Source organism: Coregonus lavaretus (genome assembly GCF_964263955.1).
Source record: "Coregonus lavaretus genome assembly, chromosome: 1".
Taxonomy (NCBI): Eukaryota; Metazoa; Chordata; class Actinopteri; order Salmoniformes; family Salmonidae; genus Coregonus; species Coregonus lavaretus.
The window spans coordinates 47,144,818-47,164,634 of NC_139988.1; the positions used below are offsets into that span (position 1 = coordinate 47,144,818).

The 19,817-nt window shown below is 43.6% G+C and overlaps 1 protein-coding gene across 1 annotated transcript; it reads right to left on the reverse strand.

The window, feature by feature from the left end:
- Positions 1 to 672: 672 nt before the first annotated feature.
- LOC311140339 (neurotrypsin-like) lies at positions 673 to 18,415 on the reverse strand (the record flags this gene model as incomplete). Its single annotated transcript, XM_084175359.1, has 14 exons — positions 673 to 992; positions 1,281 to 1,561; positions 1,891 to 2,013; positions 2,194 to 2,472; positions 2,684 to 2,825; positions 2,967 to 3,181; positions 3,293 to 3,434; positions 3,613 to 3,791; positions 4,576 to 4,723; positions 5,702 to 5,880; positions 6,001 to 6,139; positions 13,723 to 13,965; positions 16,408 to 16,450; positions 18,338 to 18,415. 14 exons carry the CDS (start codon positions 18,413 to 18,415, stop codon positions 673 to 675), a joined length of 2,511 nt encoding a protein of 836 aa, XP_084031485.1.
- Positions 18,416 to 19,817: the final 1,402 nt, after the last annotated feature.

The window sequence follows — 19,817 nt, forward strand, 5'->3', positions numbered from 1 at the left end:
ACATCAAATCATTTAAGCCTTTGTGAAAGGCCATGTCATCATTGCAACATGTACAGAGCCTCATAAAGGCCCACTCATGCCTCTCCTATGGTCTAAACCAGCGATCTGTACGCTGACCAATTTGGCCAATTGTTTCAATCAATAGTGGAGCACATTAGTATAGGTATAAGTTATAATGCATGCACAACTGGAATGTTCATGAAACAATATTAATTTAGAAGCCACATGTCTGTATGTACTGTAAATGTACAATATTGTACCTTAAAGATACTCCACCTAACGCTTCTGACTAGACTTACTCCCATTGGCACCATTAATTGGCCTTTCACAGGTGTCGCAGTGTGATAGTATGGCATGCATTCTAGTGCAATGTCATTCACCTATGCAGTCTGGCTCTCAAAATTGAACCATTGGTGCATTAAATGTTCTCATCAAAGTGGTAATTCCACACAATCAAGAATGCACAATGCCATTTACAGGCTCTCCAAGTGTATGCAAAAAAAAGTGACTTAAAAGCGCTCTGCTGGATGTGCAACTTTATGGGTGAGATCATGAGCAGATACCAGGATGTGGTAACCCTCTCTAACCGGTCACTGCTCCTTTAATCCCCCCACCACTCCCTCGACCCCAAAGTCATGATAACACTGGCTGTCCAATGGCACAGTGGCAGCGTCAGATCCTTGGAGGGTTGTTGGTGACCTGGTCAATCCAGCGCAGGAACCTGCTGACCCGCGTGTACACCCCAGGGAAGGAGGGGTCACCACAGCCATGACCCCAGGAGATTACCCCCGTCAGCACCCAGCGGCCCCCCTCTCCCTGACACACCAGGGGACCACCGCTGTCACCCTGGCAACTGTCCACGCGCCGACGGTCTGACAGGCTGCCCGCACACAGCATGCGGCTGGTGTAGCGCTCGCCGTATCGCTTCTTACACTTCCATGAGGGCAGCAGGGGAACCCAGGCCTGCAGCAGAGTACGGGAGTATTCAGAGTCTGAGAGAGAGAGAGAGAGAGAGAGAGAGAGAGAGAGAGAGAGAGAGAGAGAGAGAGAGAGAGAGAGAGAGAGAGAGAGAGAGAGAGAGAGAGAGAGAGAGAGAGAGAGAGAGAGAGAGAGAGAGAGAGAGAGAGAGAGAGAGGGATGAACAGAGAGATAAGAGAGAGGGAGCCAAAATAAATGGAAATGTTCTGTCATATAAAATATAATGCAATGCAGATCAAATGGCTGATTCCAATGTAAACACACAAGAAACTCTCCGTAACAGAGAAGCTCGTGTTCAGTACCTGTGATGCCCCACCCTGTGATAACACAGGCGGCTGGCCTCTTGCCCCACTTGTTGCCAGGCGCAGGGAGGCAGGCTGAGTTGGTATGAGGGTTAAAGGCCACACAGTAGCCCTCGGTGCCCTTCAGCCTAAGCAGGGCGATGTCATACTCCCAGCCCTGGCTGTGGTACTTCCTGTGGATGGTAATGCGCTCCGGGGACAGGCTGCGCTCAAAGTCATCCCTCTCCTCCGTGTGGTAGTCACCCAGTCGCAGCACGTAGCGAGATGGGTCCCTGCCAAACCTAGGAGACAGGGAGAGAAGAGAGAGAGAAAGGAGGAAAAGGAGAGGAGACAGGAAATCAAGGTCTGAGGAAGTTGAAGCCAAGCTGAAAAGAAGACTGATTATCTCCTGCCAAGAAAAACACATTTGAGCTGAAAAGATCAAGACAGTGACTCAAGAAAGTTTCACTTATCAGTGGCATGTCATTAATCTCTTATTAAGAAGATTTTATACAATTATTGACATAGACAAGCTTCTTGATAGATCATTGTTGTAGGCTAAACACACGTCATTTTTATAACGTAGTCCCTGCAATTCCATCATTGGACACTAGATGTCTCTGTGTCCCACCTCTTGAAGCAGTGTGCGGCAGTCAGGACCCAGCAGGAGTTGATGAGCGTGGCTCCACACAGTGGATGGTTCCCTTTGGACTGGGACTTGAGCCACAGAGACACCTGCCATGGCCAGTCCCCCCTACCACAGCACAACCAGGGGAGGAGAGAGAACATAGAAATAGATCATGGTTGATTTGATGATGTGATAATTTGACTTGTGCATGTGTTTACATGTACAGTATCTATGCAGTGATACAAAGTAATATAACCATATGTGTGTGTGTGGGTGTGTGTGTGTGTGTGTGTGTTTACAGTGTACCTAATTGACTTGTCCCCTCCTATTATCCTCCTCCTGCGGCGCTGTGTGTTTGGCCTCATGCCGCAGGTCTGTGTTATTATCGCGCCGTCTCCCACCGGCTCGGGGACATAGTCACAGATGACCCCTGCGTCTTCGCTGTGTCTGCAGTCATGGGCATCCTCTCCCTCGGCCGGACACTCCCCCAGGGACACCTCAACCCCTGTGCACCTCACATTGTCCAGGTAGATTGGGCCCTTGCCCGCTCCAAAATATGCCATGGAGCGAGCCTTCGACACCCCACTGAGGAAGAGACACGGGGAAGGTAAATCTCAATATTCCAAAATGTCCCCATCTCCTGAATGGCAGTTAAAGGAAGAGTTGATCACTCAGAGATAGGGAAACCCCAGGTGTCTAACCACATACTTGACTTTGAGGTATGAGGTATACCGCAGATGAGGGAAAGGATATATGATACAGTAACTGTGAGAAACAGAGAGAATCCATATTTTACACAAATCCCAGCTGCCTGCAGACCACTGCAGCGTTGACGTCATTCCAGCCGTCATCACACACGCTCCCCCATTGGCCGTTCAGAAACACCTCCACACGCCCCTCCTTCCGGCTCTCTCCAGCAACCAGTCGCACCAGAGGGCCTGGGGCCAGATCAGAGAACCACAATGTATTACAATAACAATATTGAATTTTAATTTTCCTTTGCCATATTCACCAGAAGAGATAGACATCTAACAGAGATATGTGGATAGGAACTCAGTGGGTCCAGTTAGTTGGCCTACCTGCGATGCGTGGCAGCCCTGGCACCTCATTGGTCTCTCCCCCCCTCTCACAGCGTACCGCTACGTCCTCGCTGTGGGAGCAGTCATGGCGCCCCCACTCGGCGTGCCCGCAGGCAAGCAGGGTGCCCTCTGAGCCTTTACACTGAACCTCATCCAGCAGGATCAGCCCTGTGCCCTCCCCGTACAGCCCGTCTGATGCCACCTCTGCACGCCCTCTGCTGGACAGAACATGCCATTACTACAGTATCACTACACTCCTACTACAGCTATACCTAATTCCCATGTTCAGATTGTATTTGTACATTTAAGGACTCCTGGTGACCCACCTGAAGCCCAGCTGTCTACAGACCACCTGTGCGTGGTGCTCAGTCCAGTTGTCGTCACACACCGTACCCCAGTCCCCAGAGTGGTACACCTCCAGACGACCTTCCCAGGGACTGTCAGACCCCACCAGCCGCACTACACCATCTGCAACACGGTGTGTGTGTGAGACAGAGTGTATGAGACAGAGTGTATGAGACAGAGTGTATGAGACAGAGTGTATGAGACAGAGTATATGAGACATGCATGTGTTTTGCATACAAATATGTGTATGTTCTGGGTGTTTACATACACATAGCGTTCCTGCCCTGTCCTGACTTCTGACCTGTATATGGGTTACAGGACACTCCAGCATCCTCCATGTGGTCACAGTTATGTTGTTGCCAGTTGTTGTGGGGACACTCCTCCAGGGAGAGCTCGTTGCCTGTACACTGCACCCCGTCCAGGAGGATGGGCCCAGAGCCCTGGCCAAAGTGGGCCCACGTCCATGCCTTCGGTACCCCCCTGAGTGGACACAGACACAGGCATGCACAATGACCATATGAACTCACACAAGAAATACAAACACCATATATGGACAACGTATGCAATATATGGCAACCACTCAAGGGTCATCCCAATGTACACATAGAAAATGTATTCCCACCAAGTAAACAGGCCTTACACGTACTGTACAGAGAAACACATTTACACTGCACAAAAACACCAATCTCTGTTGAACACTCACATACACCAAATATAGTCAGTATAATGGAGAAATTAATTATTCATGACCAGTGGAAGATCTGAAATGAGTCCTGAGACCGATCCACTCTGTTTTTTTGTTTATCCACTCTTTGTACTGTAAGCCACTCATTTTGTGTGTGTGTGCGTGGCTACATGTGGGTGATCTGCTAAGAGCAACGATGACTTCTGAATGATCTGGATCAACTGGCTCCTCTCCAGCAGAGCAACAACCCAAAACACTGTAGGCCATCAAATATTCATGCCTTCCGTTCATCTATATTAATATAGTTCACTCAGTGGGAATGTAGCAGTGTAAATAAGGCTATCCTAGCAGGAGTGCATGCAGCTTTGTGGAGAGCAGAGAGCCTTGGTTGGTGGGCAACTTCATGCCTGGGAACCCTTACTGTTTGCAACCACTGATAGGGCTTCACCTCTAGTTTATACCTACATAGGAACTGGGTCACATTTAGCGGAGGGAATCACATTAATAACCCATATGCTTCCTGCAAGTCAAGCACCATGCTCCAACCAACTGAGCCATCAGAACCCCAGTGCTGCTCACCCCAGTCCCAGCTGCCGACAGACCACCTCAGCATCGATGTCATCCCACTGGTCATCACAGATGGTGCCCCACCTCTCATCATGGTACACCTCCACACGACCCTCGAAGTCCTCCAGGCCACCTACCAACCTCAAGGGGGCGCCATTGCCTGAGAAATACAGCAGAAAGCAGTTACTAGGCAGAACATGTTAGCATCATGTTACAATAGAAACCACTGTTCTTCTAAGTTATCTCCTTGTCCACTTATGGTGTCCTTGATGAATGCAAATGTAAATAACCTCTTGCCCAGTGCCATGATAAATAAAGTGATCTGAACCACAGAACTGTTGGAACGCAGTGACCCCTAACCCTGGCTCAGTTTGGTTCAAAGCTCCAGCAAGTCATTTGAAACTACAGTAAGTATAAGTATGTGCGGGATGCAGGGAGAAGGAAAGAGGTGGGGATCAGTTATGCAATCTGAGTATGTGAGCAACCCTGGCAGAGAAGTTGAGGAGGTGGGGAGGTTGTTTGGGGTAGGGGGGGCTTTATGTGTGCCCTGTGGGACCCCTCCCAACCCCCTAGCAGGGCCTCAGGGCTCTCAGATAGCTCTCTCCCTCTTAATGTTCCAGACTGAATAATTCACTGCACCACGCTAAATATATCACCAGGACCTGCTCTTCTGGGCACCCCTCTCTGTACCCTCATTCTAACACACACGCAGAGGCACACAAACACACACACACTGCTGTTGTAGTTCCCTATGCCCCTTTGGGATGCCATGACACGAGTGCTGTAGAAGCCGCGAGAGCGTGCTGGCAGGCTCAGAGAGCTCTAAAAGCTATGTGAATGACTAGGCAGGCAACATCAGAAGAGACTGTTCTTGTTCTAGCCATGCAGTGTTTGTGTTATGGAGCTCTGACTGAGTTGGGAGAAGGACACTGGAGCTCTAAGAGAGAGGGACAACAGTCTCTCTCTATCACTGTCTTACTCAACTAAAGGGGAAGTGGCTCTCCACAACTTTAGATACCTCTACACGTGTACTAGGCCTACCAGTATAGTATGTACTACATTTATACTGTATGTGTAGCACTTGTGAGAAATGTATGCTTTATACATATGGCTGTTTTGAAATCTCCAACACCCTCACCTTCAGGTGCAGCACACACCACCCCCGCTTCATTGCCATGGTTACAGTCACTGGTGACAAACTTCCGACTCCTGCAATCCAGCAGAGAGTTTTCATTGCCACGGCAGCCAAGGCGTTCATAGTGGAAGAGTCCAGAGCCAGGCCCAAAGTAGGAGTGCTGGAGGGCCGTGCCGATCTCACTGCAGACAGAAAGACAGGATGGGTGGAGAGAGAAAGACAGGTGGACAGTCAGGAGTGGAGGGTAGAATTTGACACACACACACAAGAAGCAGTTATACAAGTATCTCAGTAGCTCTCACCCCAGTCCAAGCTGTTTGCAGATCACACTGGCATCGCGGTCGGTCCAGTGTGTGTCACATACCGCCCCCCACTGGCCATTTAGGTATACCTCCAGACGCCCGCTCTGAGGGGACGACCCACCTAACAACCTGGCAGCTCCTGGAGAGGAGGGAGAGGAGAGAGGGCATTAAGGTATGGAACAGCACCAGAGATTGTGAAATCATTTGAAATGACAGGTGGGACATCTCTCTCTCACACCCATCAGAAACAGACAGACCGACAAAGTGCTCCCAAGTAAACCATAAATCCAACAGGTGTGATTATCTCAGGATAATTGCATTATCCTTGGTTTGCGGGTCTTGCAACACTTACATATTCCAACCTGACAGGCACGCACCAGACAAACACACACACATTCACGCACATACACCCTAACTCTAATCGGCTACAAACCCTGAGAAAGGTTAACCGTTTGAAAGAGAAAGCTTGGGAGAATTCAAAAGAGACAGACAGATAATGCAAACATATCTCAACACGGGCATATCTACATACAAGCAAGTTGCTGACAGACCAGTACAAAGACAGACGGTTGGCTAATTCACATGGAGCAGATTTAGGGGTTCAATAATCATTGTGAGATTTAAAGAGGATATGATCTGAACGGTAATCAATTAAACATAATCATTGTATACTCAAGAAATATGAGTGGTTTTCATCTTTTGAGAGATTTTATATAATCTTTTTATGGAGTAGTTATGAGTAATTAGATTGATACAAACGATTATTGATGAGATAGGACTGTGTATATCTGTATCATGTTTTGTGTGTACTTACTATTTTTGGATTATTGATTGTAATTGAATGTTAACAAAATGTATAATTTCTCTTCCAGGAGAAAGGGGATTGCCTTATCTCATTGGAATGTTGCCCAGGGCTAGGGGGAGCAGTTTAGTGAAGTTAGGCAGTTTTAGGTCGTAAAAGGGAGCTACCAAATTAATTAAGGCCTGGCTATTTTTGTTTGTTGTTTTCAATTGGGTTTTTCAAATAAAACACAACACACCTAGTATGATGTTTATAAGGAGTTATTTTGATTTTAGGGGGTTTTCAACAGGTCAAAGGTGATAAGTCTTAAAGGAGCACACACAGTGAATTTTATGGAGTTTTTTTTTTTTGATTGAGTTTTGCTTATATACATGATTTCTTATGAGAAGAAATGTCATGAGGACTTAATGTACACTTGGGATAAGTAACATTTATGAAATGTTTTGAATGGTTCTAATGTTTAGTATACTATAGGATGGAACATTGCGTTGAATGATTTCAAGGACCTCTGAACACTGTTTTGACTTTCTAGTGTGAATTGATCATCCACACTGGTAATTCTAAAGACAATGAGAAGAGGACTTTAAGATAGTTTATTTTACCGAGTTGAGGGTAATTTATAAAACTGAAAATTGTGAAGAAGTTTATAATTTGGTAATAATATATGTGATTCGAACCATAAAATAACAAAAGAGAGAGAGAGCTTTCCCTGAATGGGGGATACCTGTTGCTAGTTAATTGTACTAATCTTGGGTTACTTTACGGGATAGAAGTAAGTTGAGGTATTATCAAATGTTGTCATTTTTATTTCATTTTTATTATGGTTTAATAAACAATGTTGGTGTTTTGTTTTTGAAAGCATGAATCACGTTGTGACTCATGTGTTCAGAAAAGGGGGTAATAATGATGGTAAGAGGATTTATTGGTACATTTGCATATTGTAGTAAGAATATGAGCAGTAGTAATTATTGTGTTATGGGTTAGATTAAATGTTTTAGGTGAAAATGTATTTGTGGTATAAGGTAGAATGTAGTGGAGGCATGTCTATGGAAACTAGTGACTATAACAAGATGCAAGAATGTGCACTTCCTAATCAAGGCTTTTCCTGACTGATTGATAAGTAGACTGCGTAAAGTAGCATACTGTGTCTCAACTAACAATGTTATGCAGACTTTCTTTCAAAAAGGTGAAGGCAACTCTGCCAACATGAAAGGAGTATCTGGGCATTTTCTGTGCATGGGTGACTATGTGGCAGTGGAGGATTACAAAAGTAAGAGCTGGACAGAATCTAGAAGGAGTGGTTAGTACTAGGTGTTGCTGGCTACCTCAATGGAGGTGACATTAGATAGAGAGATTTGTGAATATATTTGTCCCACGGTAGGAGTGTTAAAATAATAGTCCCGTGTAGCTCAGTTGGTAGAGCATGGCGTTTGCAACGCCAGGGTTGTGGGTTCGTTTCCCACGGGGGGCCAATATGAAAAAGAATTGATTAAAAAAAAATATGCACTCACTAACTGTAAGTCGCTCTGTATAAGAGCGTCTGCTAAATGACTAAAATGTAAATGTACAGATGGAACTGCCACTGTGGAGCATTGTTTTTGTGTTTATGTCTGTGTATCGTTGCAGCAGTGAATCTTGAATCCATATTGGTGCGACGCAAGAAGGACGCTACACAGAGCGATGTGAACAGAAATTGGGAAGTATTTAGAAATTGGTATTAAGAATAATTGTTAAAACATAATAATTTGTCATATGGTCAATGATTGTATGGATTTATTGGATTAGAAATGTAATCAATTAAAATGTTATGTTTGTCTTCTAGTGAGATAAATACAGATGGTGTCTTGATGCATGGCAGGGGTAATTTGGACTAGCATGGTGTGAATCTAAATAAATAAAAGTAACAAACTTATGAACCGGCTGAAGATAAATATCAGAGGCGTTGAAGATGTTGTAAAATACCACTTCTATATGCAACTGGTCTACAACAACCAATCGAAGATATCAAGGGATTTTCTCATGTTATTATATCGAAGGAGTGGGAAAGGAGTCCACCATTGAGTGATAATGGAGAGATATATGTTCAAATGCAACATTTTTTATGTTGTGGGCATAATGGTTGGCAAATGGACAAGAAAAATGAGGTTGTGGAGTTGGTGGTGACTCGAATGAGACATTGTAGTTGTGACATTGTCATGGGCAAGTCATTTTGAAATGTGAAGATGTCTGAAGAACATAATGAAGAGACGCCAGAAGATTTAAGTGCCGGGAGAAAAAGGGGTTGCTTAGCTGTGTTGATAATAAAATTGGATTAATCTAAATTTGCTAATTTGGGTAGTAGGTATATACACTGCTAAATTAATAGTATTAAGAATGCATTGAGATAATGATCTGTATTTATTATCAGGATGAGGAAAGTCATAATTGATTTATGGATGTTTATACTGTATGTTAATATAAGTGTACATTCTGACAGTTGTAATGGGTGATAAAGTTGAGGGTTTTAATTTTCATTGATAAGGATAAAGTGAATCAATAAGGATTGTCATTTTAAATTAGGTTGAGTTAAGTAATTTGGTTGGTTATAATTTATAAGAGGAATGAGTGATTTAAGTGAATCATTAGTATGTATTAGTATAATTATTTTCAGAATGAAGGATATTTATTGTACAATTGAGAAATTTTTTATATATATATTATGGGTTAAAAACAGTGATACATTATGGTAATGTCTTAGGATACACTTATATGATTTATTTTGAGTAGACATTGTTGAATCATACTGTTTGTTAATGTGAGGATTGTGAATGAAATCATGAATATGTTGATTAATTGGGTTAACGTATTAGCCTTTTAGTCATTATATACATTTGAAGTATTGGGTGATATTGATATGGATGTTTAGAGTGGTAAATATCTATGTTGATAGGCAAGTACTTAATTGGTTACTATCATGGGGTTATGATATTTTTATATGATCTGATTTTGATTGAATTCTTAAAGCATGAATAGTTTAGGGATGTAATGATTTAACAGGGAGTGAAAATAGAGTGTTATAATGTGTTTGTCATATTAGGAATAGTAGGAGGACAAAGTCGGAGTTGAACATTGTATCTTTTAACAATCATGGGTTTTTAAGCAATTGGGTCTGAGATGTTACTCATTAGACTATGTAAGTGATAATCACATAGCATTGGATGCTATTATAGTAGATAAAGAGGGAATGTACAGTGGGGAAAAAAAGTATTTAGTCAGCCACCAATTGTGCAAGTTCTCCCACTTAAAAAGATGAGAGAGGCCTGTAATTTTCATCATCAACTATGACAGACAAATTGAGAATTTTTTTCTCCAGAAAATCACATTGTAGGATTTTTAATGAATTTATTTGCAAATTATAGTGGAAAATAAGTATTTGGTCACCTACAAACAAGCAAGATTTCTGGCTCTCACAGACCTGTAACTTCTTCTTTAAGAGGCTCCTCTGTCCTCCACTCGTTACCTGTATTAATGGCACCTGTTTGAACTTGTTATCAGTATAAAAGACACCTGTCCACAACCTCAAACAGTCACACTCCAAACTCCACTATGGCCAAGACCAAAGAGCTGTCAAAGGACACCAGAAACAAAATTGTAGACCTGCACCAGGCTGGGAAGACTGAATCTGCAATAGGTAAGCAGCTTGGTTTGAAGAAATCAACTGTGGGAGCAATTATTAGGAAATGGAAAACATACAAGACCACTGATAATCTCCCTCGATCTGGGGCTCCACGCAAGATCTCACCCCGTGGGGTCAAAATGATCACAAGAACGGTGAGCAAAAATCCCAGAACCACACGGGGGGACCTAGTGAATGACCTGCAGAGAGCTGGGACCAAAGTAACAAAGCCTACCATCAGTAACACACTACGCCGCCAGGGACTCAAATCCTGCAGTGCTAGACGTGTCCCCCTGCTTAAGCCAGTACATGTCCAGGCCCGTCTGAAGTTTGCTAGAGTGCATTTGGATGATCCAGAAGAGTATTGGGAGAATGTCATATGGTCAGATGAAACCAAAATATAACTTTTTGGTAAAAACTCAACTCGTCGTGTTTGGAGGACAAAGAATGCTGAGTTGCATCCAAAGAACACCATACCTACTGTGAAGCATGGGGGTGGAAACATCATGCTTTGGGGCTGTTTTTCTGCAAAGGGACCAGGACGACTGATCCGTGTAATGGAAAGAATGAATGGGGCCATGTATCGTGAGATTTTGAGTGAAAACCTCCTTCCATCAGCAAGGGCATTGAAGATGAAACGTGGCTGGGTCTTTCAGCATGACAATGATCCCAAACACACCGCCCGGGCAACGAAGGAGTGGCTTCGTAAGAAGCATTTCAAGGTCCTGGAGTGGCCTAGCCAGTCTCCAGATCTCAGTTGATAGAGCATGGCGTTTGCACCGCCAGGGTTGTGGGTTCGATTCCCACGGGGGGCCAGTATAAAACAAATATGTATTCACTAACTGTAAGTCGCTGTGGATAAGAGCGTCTGCTAAATGACTAAAATGTAAAAATGTAAATGTTAGAGTCAGTTGGAAACAGCAAGAGGCAAAGCTCTGCCCTTGTTGTATCTAACCCGGTACCGACTAATAAAACATTTGCATTAACTTTCTACAAAGTGTCTAAGTATATTCTTACATCCTTGATTACTTGATAACCGAGAAACTCATCATAACACGAATGGACAAGCAGGGTAAAGGCTGACACATGTTTCTTAGTCAAAACAGTTTGAGCATATATTATGATGCCATTTTTGACGTTTTGGTATTCGGCAGGGTTTTTTTCAGGCTGTTCGCGCACACAAATACATTTCTTGAAGCAAGTCGAAGTTCGGTAGCCGAAGTCTATGCCCCTTCGTCTGTGATTGGTCAACAGTAGGGGTGGGAACTATGGGCGGGATTCTTCAATGAAGTGTTTGCTGTCATTCAACGAGAGAGCACAGCGGCAGCTAGGCCCTACTGTCTGCAGTGCACTACTAGTTTTCATGCAAAAATGTTCAATTGAGAAGTACTGCACCAAACATCTTAGCTAGATGTAAAATTGCGCGACTAAGCAAAAACATCAAAACTAATTAAAGATTTCTTGATTTTTCAGGCATTTTGATAGTTTTTTAAGCAAAGGTCTTTAGGGAATATGCGAGCGCAGACTTTCACTTCACCTAGCCGAATTCTGCTAGGTTCGGTTTGCTCCTATGTATGTGGATGCCTTTACACTCCCAAAGGAGGGCGGGAGTCACAGAGAGAACAATATCAGCTGCCTGATGGATAGGTGGAAAACACAGGAGACGACTGACAGAGAGGCAGACATACCTTTGCCAGCGATTACAGTCTCGAGTCTTCTTGGGTATGACGCTACAAGCTTGGCACACCTGTATTTGGGGAGTTCCTCCCATTCTTCTCTGCAGATCCTCTCAAGCTCTGTCAGGTTGGATGGTGAGTGTTGCTGCACAGCTATTTTCAGATCTCTCCAGAGATGTTCAAATCGGGTTCAAGTCCGGGCTCTGGCTGGGCCACTCAAGGTCATTCAGAGACTTATCCCGAAACCACTCCTGCGTTGTCTTGGCTGTATGCTTAGGGTTGTTGTCCTGTTGGAAGGTAAACCTTTGCCCCAGTCTGAGGTCCTGAGCACTCTGGAGCAGGTTTTCATCAAGGATCTCTCTGTACTTTGCTCCGTTCATCTTTCCCTCGATCCTGACTAGTCTCCCAGTCCCTGCCGCTGAAAAACATACCCACAGCATGATGCGGCCACCACCATGCTTCACCGTAGGGATGGTATTGGCCAGGTGATGAGCAGTGCATGGTTTCCTCCAGACGTGACGCTTGGCATTCAGGCCAAAGAGTTCAATCTTGGTTTCATCAGACCAGAGAATCTTGTTTTTCATGGTCTGAGAGTCCTTTAGGTGCATTTGGGCAAACTCCAAGCGGGTTGTCATGTGCCTTTTACTGAGGAGTGGCTTCCATCTGTCCACTCTACCATAAAGGCCTGATTGGTGGAGTGCTGCAGAGATGGTTGTCCTTCTGGAAGGTTCTCCCATCTCCACAGAGGAACTCTGGAGCTCTGTCAGAGTGACCATCGGTTTCTTGGTCACCTCCCTGACCGAGGCCCTTCTCCCCCGATTGCTCAGTTTGGCCGGGCGGCCATCTCTAGGAAGAGTCTTGGTGGTTCCAAACTTATTCCATTTAAGAATGATGGAGGCCACTGTGTTCTTGGGGACCTTCAATGCTGCAGATATTTTTCGGTACCCTTCCCCAGATCTGAGCCTTGACACAATCCTATCTCGGAGCTCTATGGACAATTCCTTCGACCTCATGGCTTGGTTTTTGCTTTATATAGACAGATGTGTGCCTTTCCAAATCATGTCCAATCAATTGAATTTACCACAGGTGGACTCCAATCAAGTTGTAGAAACATCTCAAGGATGATCAATGGAAACAGGATGCACCTGAGCTCAATTTCGAGTCTCATAGCAAAGGGTCTGAATACTTATGTAAATAAGGTATTTCTGTTTTGATTTTTAATACATTTGCAAATATTTCTAAAAACCTGTTTTCACTTTGTCATTATGTGGGGTATTGTCTGTAGATTGATGAGTAAATGTTTTTATTTAATCAATTTTAGAATAAGGCTGTAACGTAACAAAATGTGGAACAGGTGAAGGGGTCTGAACACTTTCCAAATGCACTGTAGCTTCCCTAGACAGTCAGAGACATAGATCTCCTGCCAGAGCAACATGATCACCCCAAAACCACTGCAAAGATTCAAAGATACCTAGCAATTACTTTTTGGTGTCTTTGGAATTCATACACCACTATTAATAATCTGGTTCCAGGTAGTTACCCAGCAGTATTGATTCCCTTGAAGTAAGTATCAGTCGGTAAATCCTCACCCTGGTGGCAGTCGCAGTAGGCCCAGCCGATGGCTCCAGAGCTCTGGCGGAAGAAGCACCAGGGGTTGGACTCACGGTCAGGGTTGCGGCAGTAGCTGTGTTCGCCCAGCCCCCGGCTCGGGTACTGCAGGACGTAGTCTGGGAACTCTGTCCACTTCAGGCAGGGCGAGCCAGAGTCAGTCTGAGACACAGAGCCGTTGTAGTAGCCCAGTTCAGTGAAGCCTTCTGAACAGGACAGAGGAGCTAGGGAGAGACACATTCAGATACAAGGGGTTAATCAAAGGATGAGCTTCTGTTGAAGCTTAGTTAATACAGTATAGCGATACACATTTTTGTGAGACGAAGTGATTGGGGGGATTAAAGCAGAGTTTTATAATTAAGTCACAAAAAATCAGGCAGGCGTTCACACAATTTCCTCTCCTTTGTCTCTCTCTCTTTTGGTTCCACCTCTCTCTCTCTCCTCGGAGGTAAAGGAGTGAGCCACCTGGCTGGTCAGACTGACAGCACGGTGCTGCAGTGCAGGGGCCAGAGTATTTGTGTAGGTCTGCTTTGCTGAGTCACAGAGCGTGGCGGGCTACCTTCAGACAACCTGAAAACTTGTAAAGATGACCCATCACAATGAATAACAGTGGGCCAATAAACACATTCATCTGGTCCACAGATTGAGTTTTAAACAGGGGGAGGGTCTGTGGTTTAATGCAGAGGCAGACATTTAATGGCAACCAGAGCCAGAGCCAGCACTGAACTTAGTCCATAAATAACCCATGCATTTCCAAGGGATCAATGTCTGGTAATACATCATGAAAATAATGGAGACATTTGCTTGAGAATGTCAGTTAAAGCAAATCCAGATCAACTATGACATAGCCCCTTTTCAATGGGCTATGTATGCGCTTATCTGCCAAACAATCAATCTTTAGTAGAAGTAGGATAATCTTTACCTTTAGGCCCATGCTTCCTGTGATGTGTAACTGATATGGCAGTACCTCAGCCCATGGTGTGTGCGTACTGTATAGGATATGAAGGAGAGACGTGCTAACATTCCTCTAGAGCCAAGTGTTAAACCCTTAGGAGAGTGGAGGTAAGTGGAAATGGGCACTGGGGTCCAGTCAGGAAAGGAAGATATCCTCTTCACGCACCTAAACTCCTCCTCATGAACGCTCTAAACCAGTGGATTAAGGATGGCAAGTCCTTTGAGGTGTCGCTGGATAAACACTAACAGCTGTGAGTGATCCCTTGCAAATCTACACTCGCCCAGCGAGTGGCCTAACCCCTGTCTGTGTTTGTTTGAGGGACTGCTGGTCCGCATTCGCACAGGCTTAGTGACTTAAGACTGGAGAGGGTTGATGCCTGAGAGAAAATACATCTTGAATTCCAGATTGACCCCTTGTCCCAAACCCTGGTCACTTCATGTAGATCTAAAAGGATTGGATAGGTATGAGCAATATGGTAATAGCTCCATCTTGATCTTTGATAGACTAGGTGGAATTGTTTTGAATTTTTTCTTTGAGAGAAAGAAACTCAGTATGCACGTGGGTGTCATAAAACTGTCTCACTGTCCGTCCCAGTTTAACTAAGCTATATAGTCTCTTAACATAGCTTGCATTCTATCCCCGATGGGTGTCTATAGTTGAGCCACAAACGGAAACAACCTATAAGAGCCAGACTGGTTGAGACCTCATAACATAACAGTCACTTCACAAAGACAAGGACCAGACAGACATACAGTATCTGGTTGATGGAGAGTGGGAGTCTATCAGAGATTATGTCAGGGCTCTTAAATCAGGGCCACTCTCATTTCCATAAATGAAAGCTTAAACATGAGACAATCATGGAGGGGGGTGGGGGGCTGGTTATGTGTCTTTTGTCCGTGGATAAAGAGAGTGACAATCCCAGCAGACCTCTTCCACTGTTAAACAGAGAGAGAAGAGAGAGAGAGAGAGAGAGAGAGAGAGAGAGAGAGAGAGAGAGAGAGAGAGAGAGAGAGAGAGAGAGAGAGAGAGAGAGAGAGAGAGAGAGAGAGAGAGAGAAAAGGAAAGAGAGAGAGAGAAAAGGAAAGAGAGAGAGAGAAAAGGAAAGAGAGAGAGCGAGCGAGAATGGAAGAGAGAGAAAGAACAAAAGAGAGAGACTGATGAGGGAGTTGATTGTTGCCTGAATTTCATCCCATCCTTCAGGGGCTCAATTAGAATCACCTTCTGATTATCAGCAGTGCTGGTGACATCAAAGGACTTGCTGATAACGTATTTAGCAGAGGAGGGAGGCTTTTTTTCAAGCTTTTTATTTGAAATTGTGAAATCTTGCTGAAACAACATCTCGCCATCTCACATCCACACCCCACATCATCCCACTAGGTTGATCATTTAGGCCTGGGATGACCAACTCGGGGGCCAGAGTGGTGTGACACTTTTTCCCCATCCCTAGCAAACACAGCTGATTAATTGAATTGCATTCTAAACTGACGATCATGATTAGTTGATTATTGGAGTCAGCTGTGTTAGCTGGGACAAAAGTGTGACACCAGTCTGGCCCCCGAGGACTGGAGTTGCCCATCCCTGATTTAGGCTATTAAATTAGTGCTGCTGAGTCATTCATCCATGTCCTTGGATGACTTGGCAGAATCACAATGATGGATGGATGAAATCAAGACCTATTAGAAATAAGAGGAAGAGGAAAAGAGGTGTCTACCTGCACTCTGCAGAGCATTTAGGTAGCCATCTTGAGAGATGACCTGCAACAACAACAAAAAAGACAACAGAATATGACGCTGCAGGCCTATTTAATTTAGACCAAGTTTTCCACATTAGGTTATGGATGCCTGTTCATAAGTAGCCTGTCAGATTGTTTGCAGCCTTCATACACAACAACTTTTTCTCTCTCTAGTATTATATTGTAGCCTACTTGTAGAAATATGGTTTTACTCTATAACCTATCTATGCTATTCTGTAGATCTGTGAAAAGCATTGTTACACTGTGTTAACCATGTTTATCCCTCTTCGCTTCTGTTTTCAATTACTTTTTTACCACTGAGGCCGGGAGCAGGTGGCATCGCTTAGAATGTCTATGCAGAAAGCAATTAAATGATTGAGGGGTTAAGTTAAAGGGTTCTACTTTATGGCACCACTATCCCCACTCAGGCCACTAAAAGCAATACTGTCATGCATGGGGAAACAGCTGCACCTTAATCAGAACTTGAATAATTGCATCTGTCAATCTAATGGAGACAGGGGCAGCTAGAAGCTAGAGTTCTCGAAAAGGATTTGTTGGGGAAAAGGACCAGATGCTGTAGTTCCTTAGCCTATTTAAAAATGAATTCACTGTTGACAATGGGTAACACTTTATAATAACATTAATAAGACTTAATAAACTATTCATAAATAGTAGCTTATACACATTAATAAATTAGTATTTCATTATTTGTAAACATTTATAAACATGAATAAGCATTTCATCAACATTACAGTTCATAAGCATTTATAATTTGTAAGCATTTATAGCGTTTAACATTGAAAGTTATAAAGTGCAACCAAGTAACCTACAACCGTTGCATTTTACTCCATTGTGTGTGCTTTTGTTGTCACTTAAAAATGATGTAGCCTACAGTCTCGAACCATGTTTTACAAAAATGTTGCTCTCAAGGAATGTCATTGGCTATTTAAATCAATTGCTAATTTGCAAGGAAGTATGACGATATCATTGAATGCATTTGCCCCATTGTTGAACATTTTCTTGGTGGCTCACTCTTAAACACCTTAGTGTGCGTGGCTTTAACGACTATAAAACGCATGATGAGATAACTCTGACGCACGACCCCCGCAAGGGATGTTGCGGTTTGACCAAAATATATCTCGTCATCTAATGACATCGCTGGCGGAGAACAAACATAATTGGGTCCTATTCAACCGAATTTATACAGTAGAGCATCGTTGTATTTACCAATTGATGTGTGCGCTTAATGTGCAGGCTTTAGCACACACAGTCAGTCTTCAGAAATGTATTTAGAAAAGCTCGTCATTTATTTCTCCAAATTGTTTTACAAAGTGATACTGTATTTACAGTATATTAGGATGGGCTACCTTATGACAACAGCAAGCCAAGTTTAATTGCTGAGGATAAGGTGATAGTCTGGCCCAATAAAACAAACTGATAAGGGTAGGCTAAAGGCTATTGCTGGTTCTTAAGTTTTCTTGGGATCAAAGTCCTTAGTGAAATGTAGCATACATATGGCACTATAAAATAATTGGAAGAAAAATAAAAGCGAAAGCTCAACAATGATCCACTGCAGCAGTAGAGCAGGCCTAATAGGATACATTCAGGTGAATATTCAGGTGAATGTGTGTGACCCAATTTGGATTGTTTAACCTCAGAATTCGGGTTTACTGGCACACGGGAAGGTACCACTCACAGCATTTATTTTGCAATTACACATAGGTGTATGTTACATAGCCAATAGACTACGCGAAGTCTATAACCTACCTACATGTTCCCAAATGAATGTAAATCGTAAGGAATTTGGTTAGGTTATATGTGAGTTACCTGCTTACCTTTCTGTTTTCAATTCATATCCCCTCGCAAACAGAAAACGAAAGTGACGATGAAAGATAAAACAGACACATACCTTTCCAGAAACTGAGACCAGAAAACACCATGCAACTGACAGAGAGAAGACTCCCTTCAAAGCGTCCTTGTCCATCATCCTGTTACATGTGTCATTGCCCGCGCCTTGAGCAGATTTCACCCATATCCAATGCAAAAAGCCAGCCTCCGAGTGTCCCAAAGCAAAAAGCCAGCCTCCGAGTGCAAGCGACACTGACCAAAGAGAGCCCGCTACTGACCGTCCAAAGGTAGGCGCGGCGGGGGACAATGAGACTTGTTTTTTTGTGTCTGGTAATATATTTTAAAATAATCGAAACTCCTACGTGACATTACACACCCTGGGGTACCAGCTGTGCTCCAAGCTTCAACTATAAATGACTAACCCCCTAGGGAGGAAGTGTCACTGAAAGGAGACACCGGTGAGAGAAACACGCTGCCGCCTCTCTTGCCTTCTGCTGATGTGTCGAGAATAAACACACACAGCAAGCTCAACGCGGTTTAGTTGTAGACCTATTGCACTGGCATAAAGGGGCGTTGCTGCGCGCAGAGGATAGATTGGCGAGTGAGGGTTTCATGTTTTATTAAGGAAGATTTGATTGAGCTAAGTAGGCCCCTAACTTAATAGATATGCCTGAATTTAATTACTAATGTTCCACCTGGATTTGTTGTGTTTGTTGTGCGCGGTCTTTTCAACCAGTCACCAAACCCCCCAAAACATAAAATGACTAATCTCCAAATTACGCTTTCAAGGCATGAACAGTTAAATAAACTCGAAGATCAATGAAATGCATATTGCCTTGCAGTAAAGAGACTTAAACACATTCTACAACATAGATCATGACACTGTGGCACCCTCATTTAGGCAAGCATATGGTGCCATACTTGGCTACTAGAGATCTCCAGATGTGCAATTGGCAATAGGCTAGTACTAGTTATTCTCCCACTTAAGTCGTTCCAGGAGTAGACTAGGCTAGGCTACTGCTCACAACCTGAGGCAACAGTGGAAACATTTTATGAGCCTTTGAAGCCATATGAACACATGTTGGCAGCAGCAGTATAGCCTAACGCACAGAGCTTACTTAAAAGTCAGGTTTTGGACCCCTATACAGTGGGGAGAACAAGTATTTGATACACTGCAGATTTTGCAGGTTTTCCTACTTACAAAGCATGTAGAGGTCTGTAATGTTTTATCATAGGTACACTTCAACTGTGAGAGACGGAATCTAAAACAAAAATCCAGAAAATCACATTGTATGATTTTTAAGTAATTCATTTGCATTTTATTGCATGACATAAGTATTTGATCACCTACCAACCAGTAAGAATTCCGGCTCTCACAGACCTGTTAGTTTTTCTTTAAGAAGCCCTCCTGTTCTCCACTCATTACCTGTATTAACTGCACCTGTTTGAACTCGTTACCTGTATAAAAGACACCTGTCCACACACTCAATCAAACAGACTCCAACCTCTCCACAATGGCCAAGACCAGAGAGCTGTGTAAG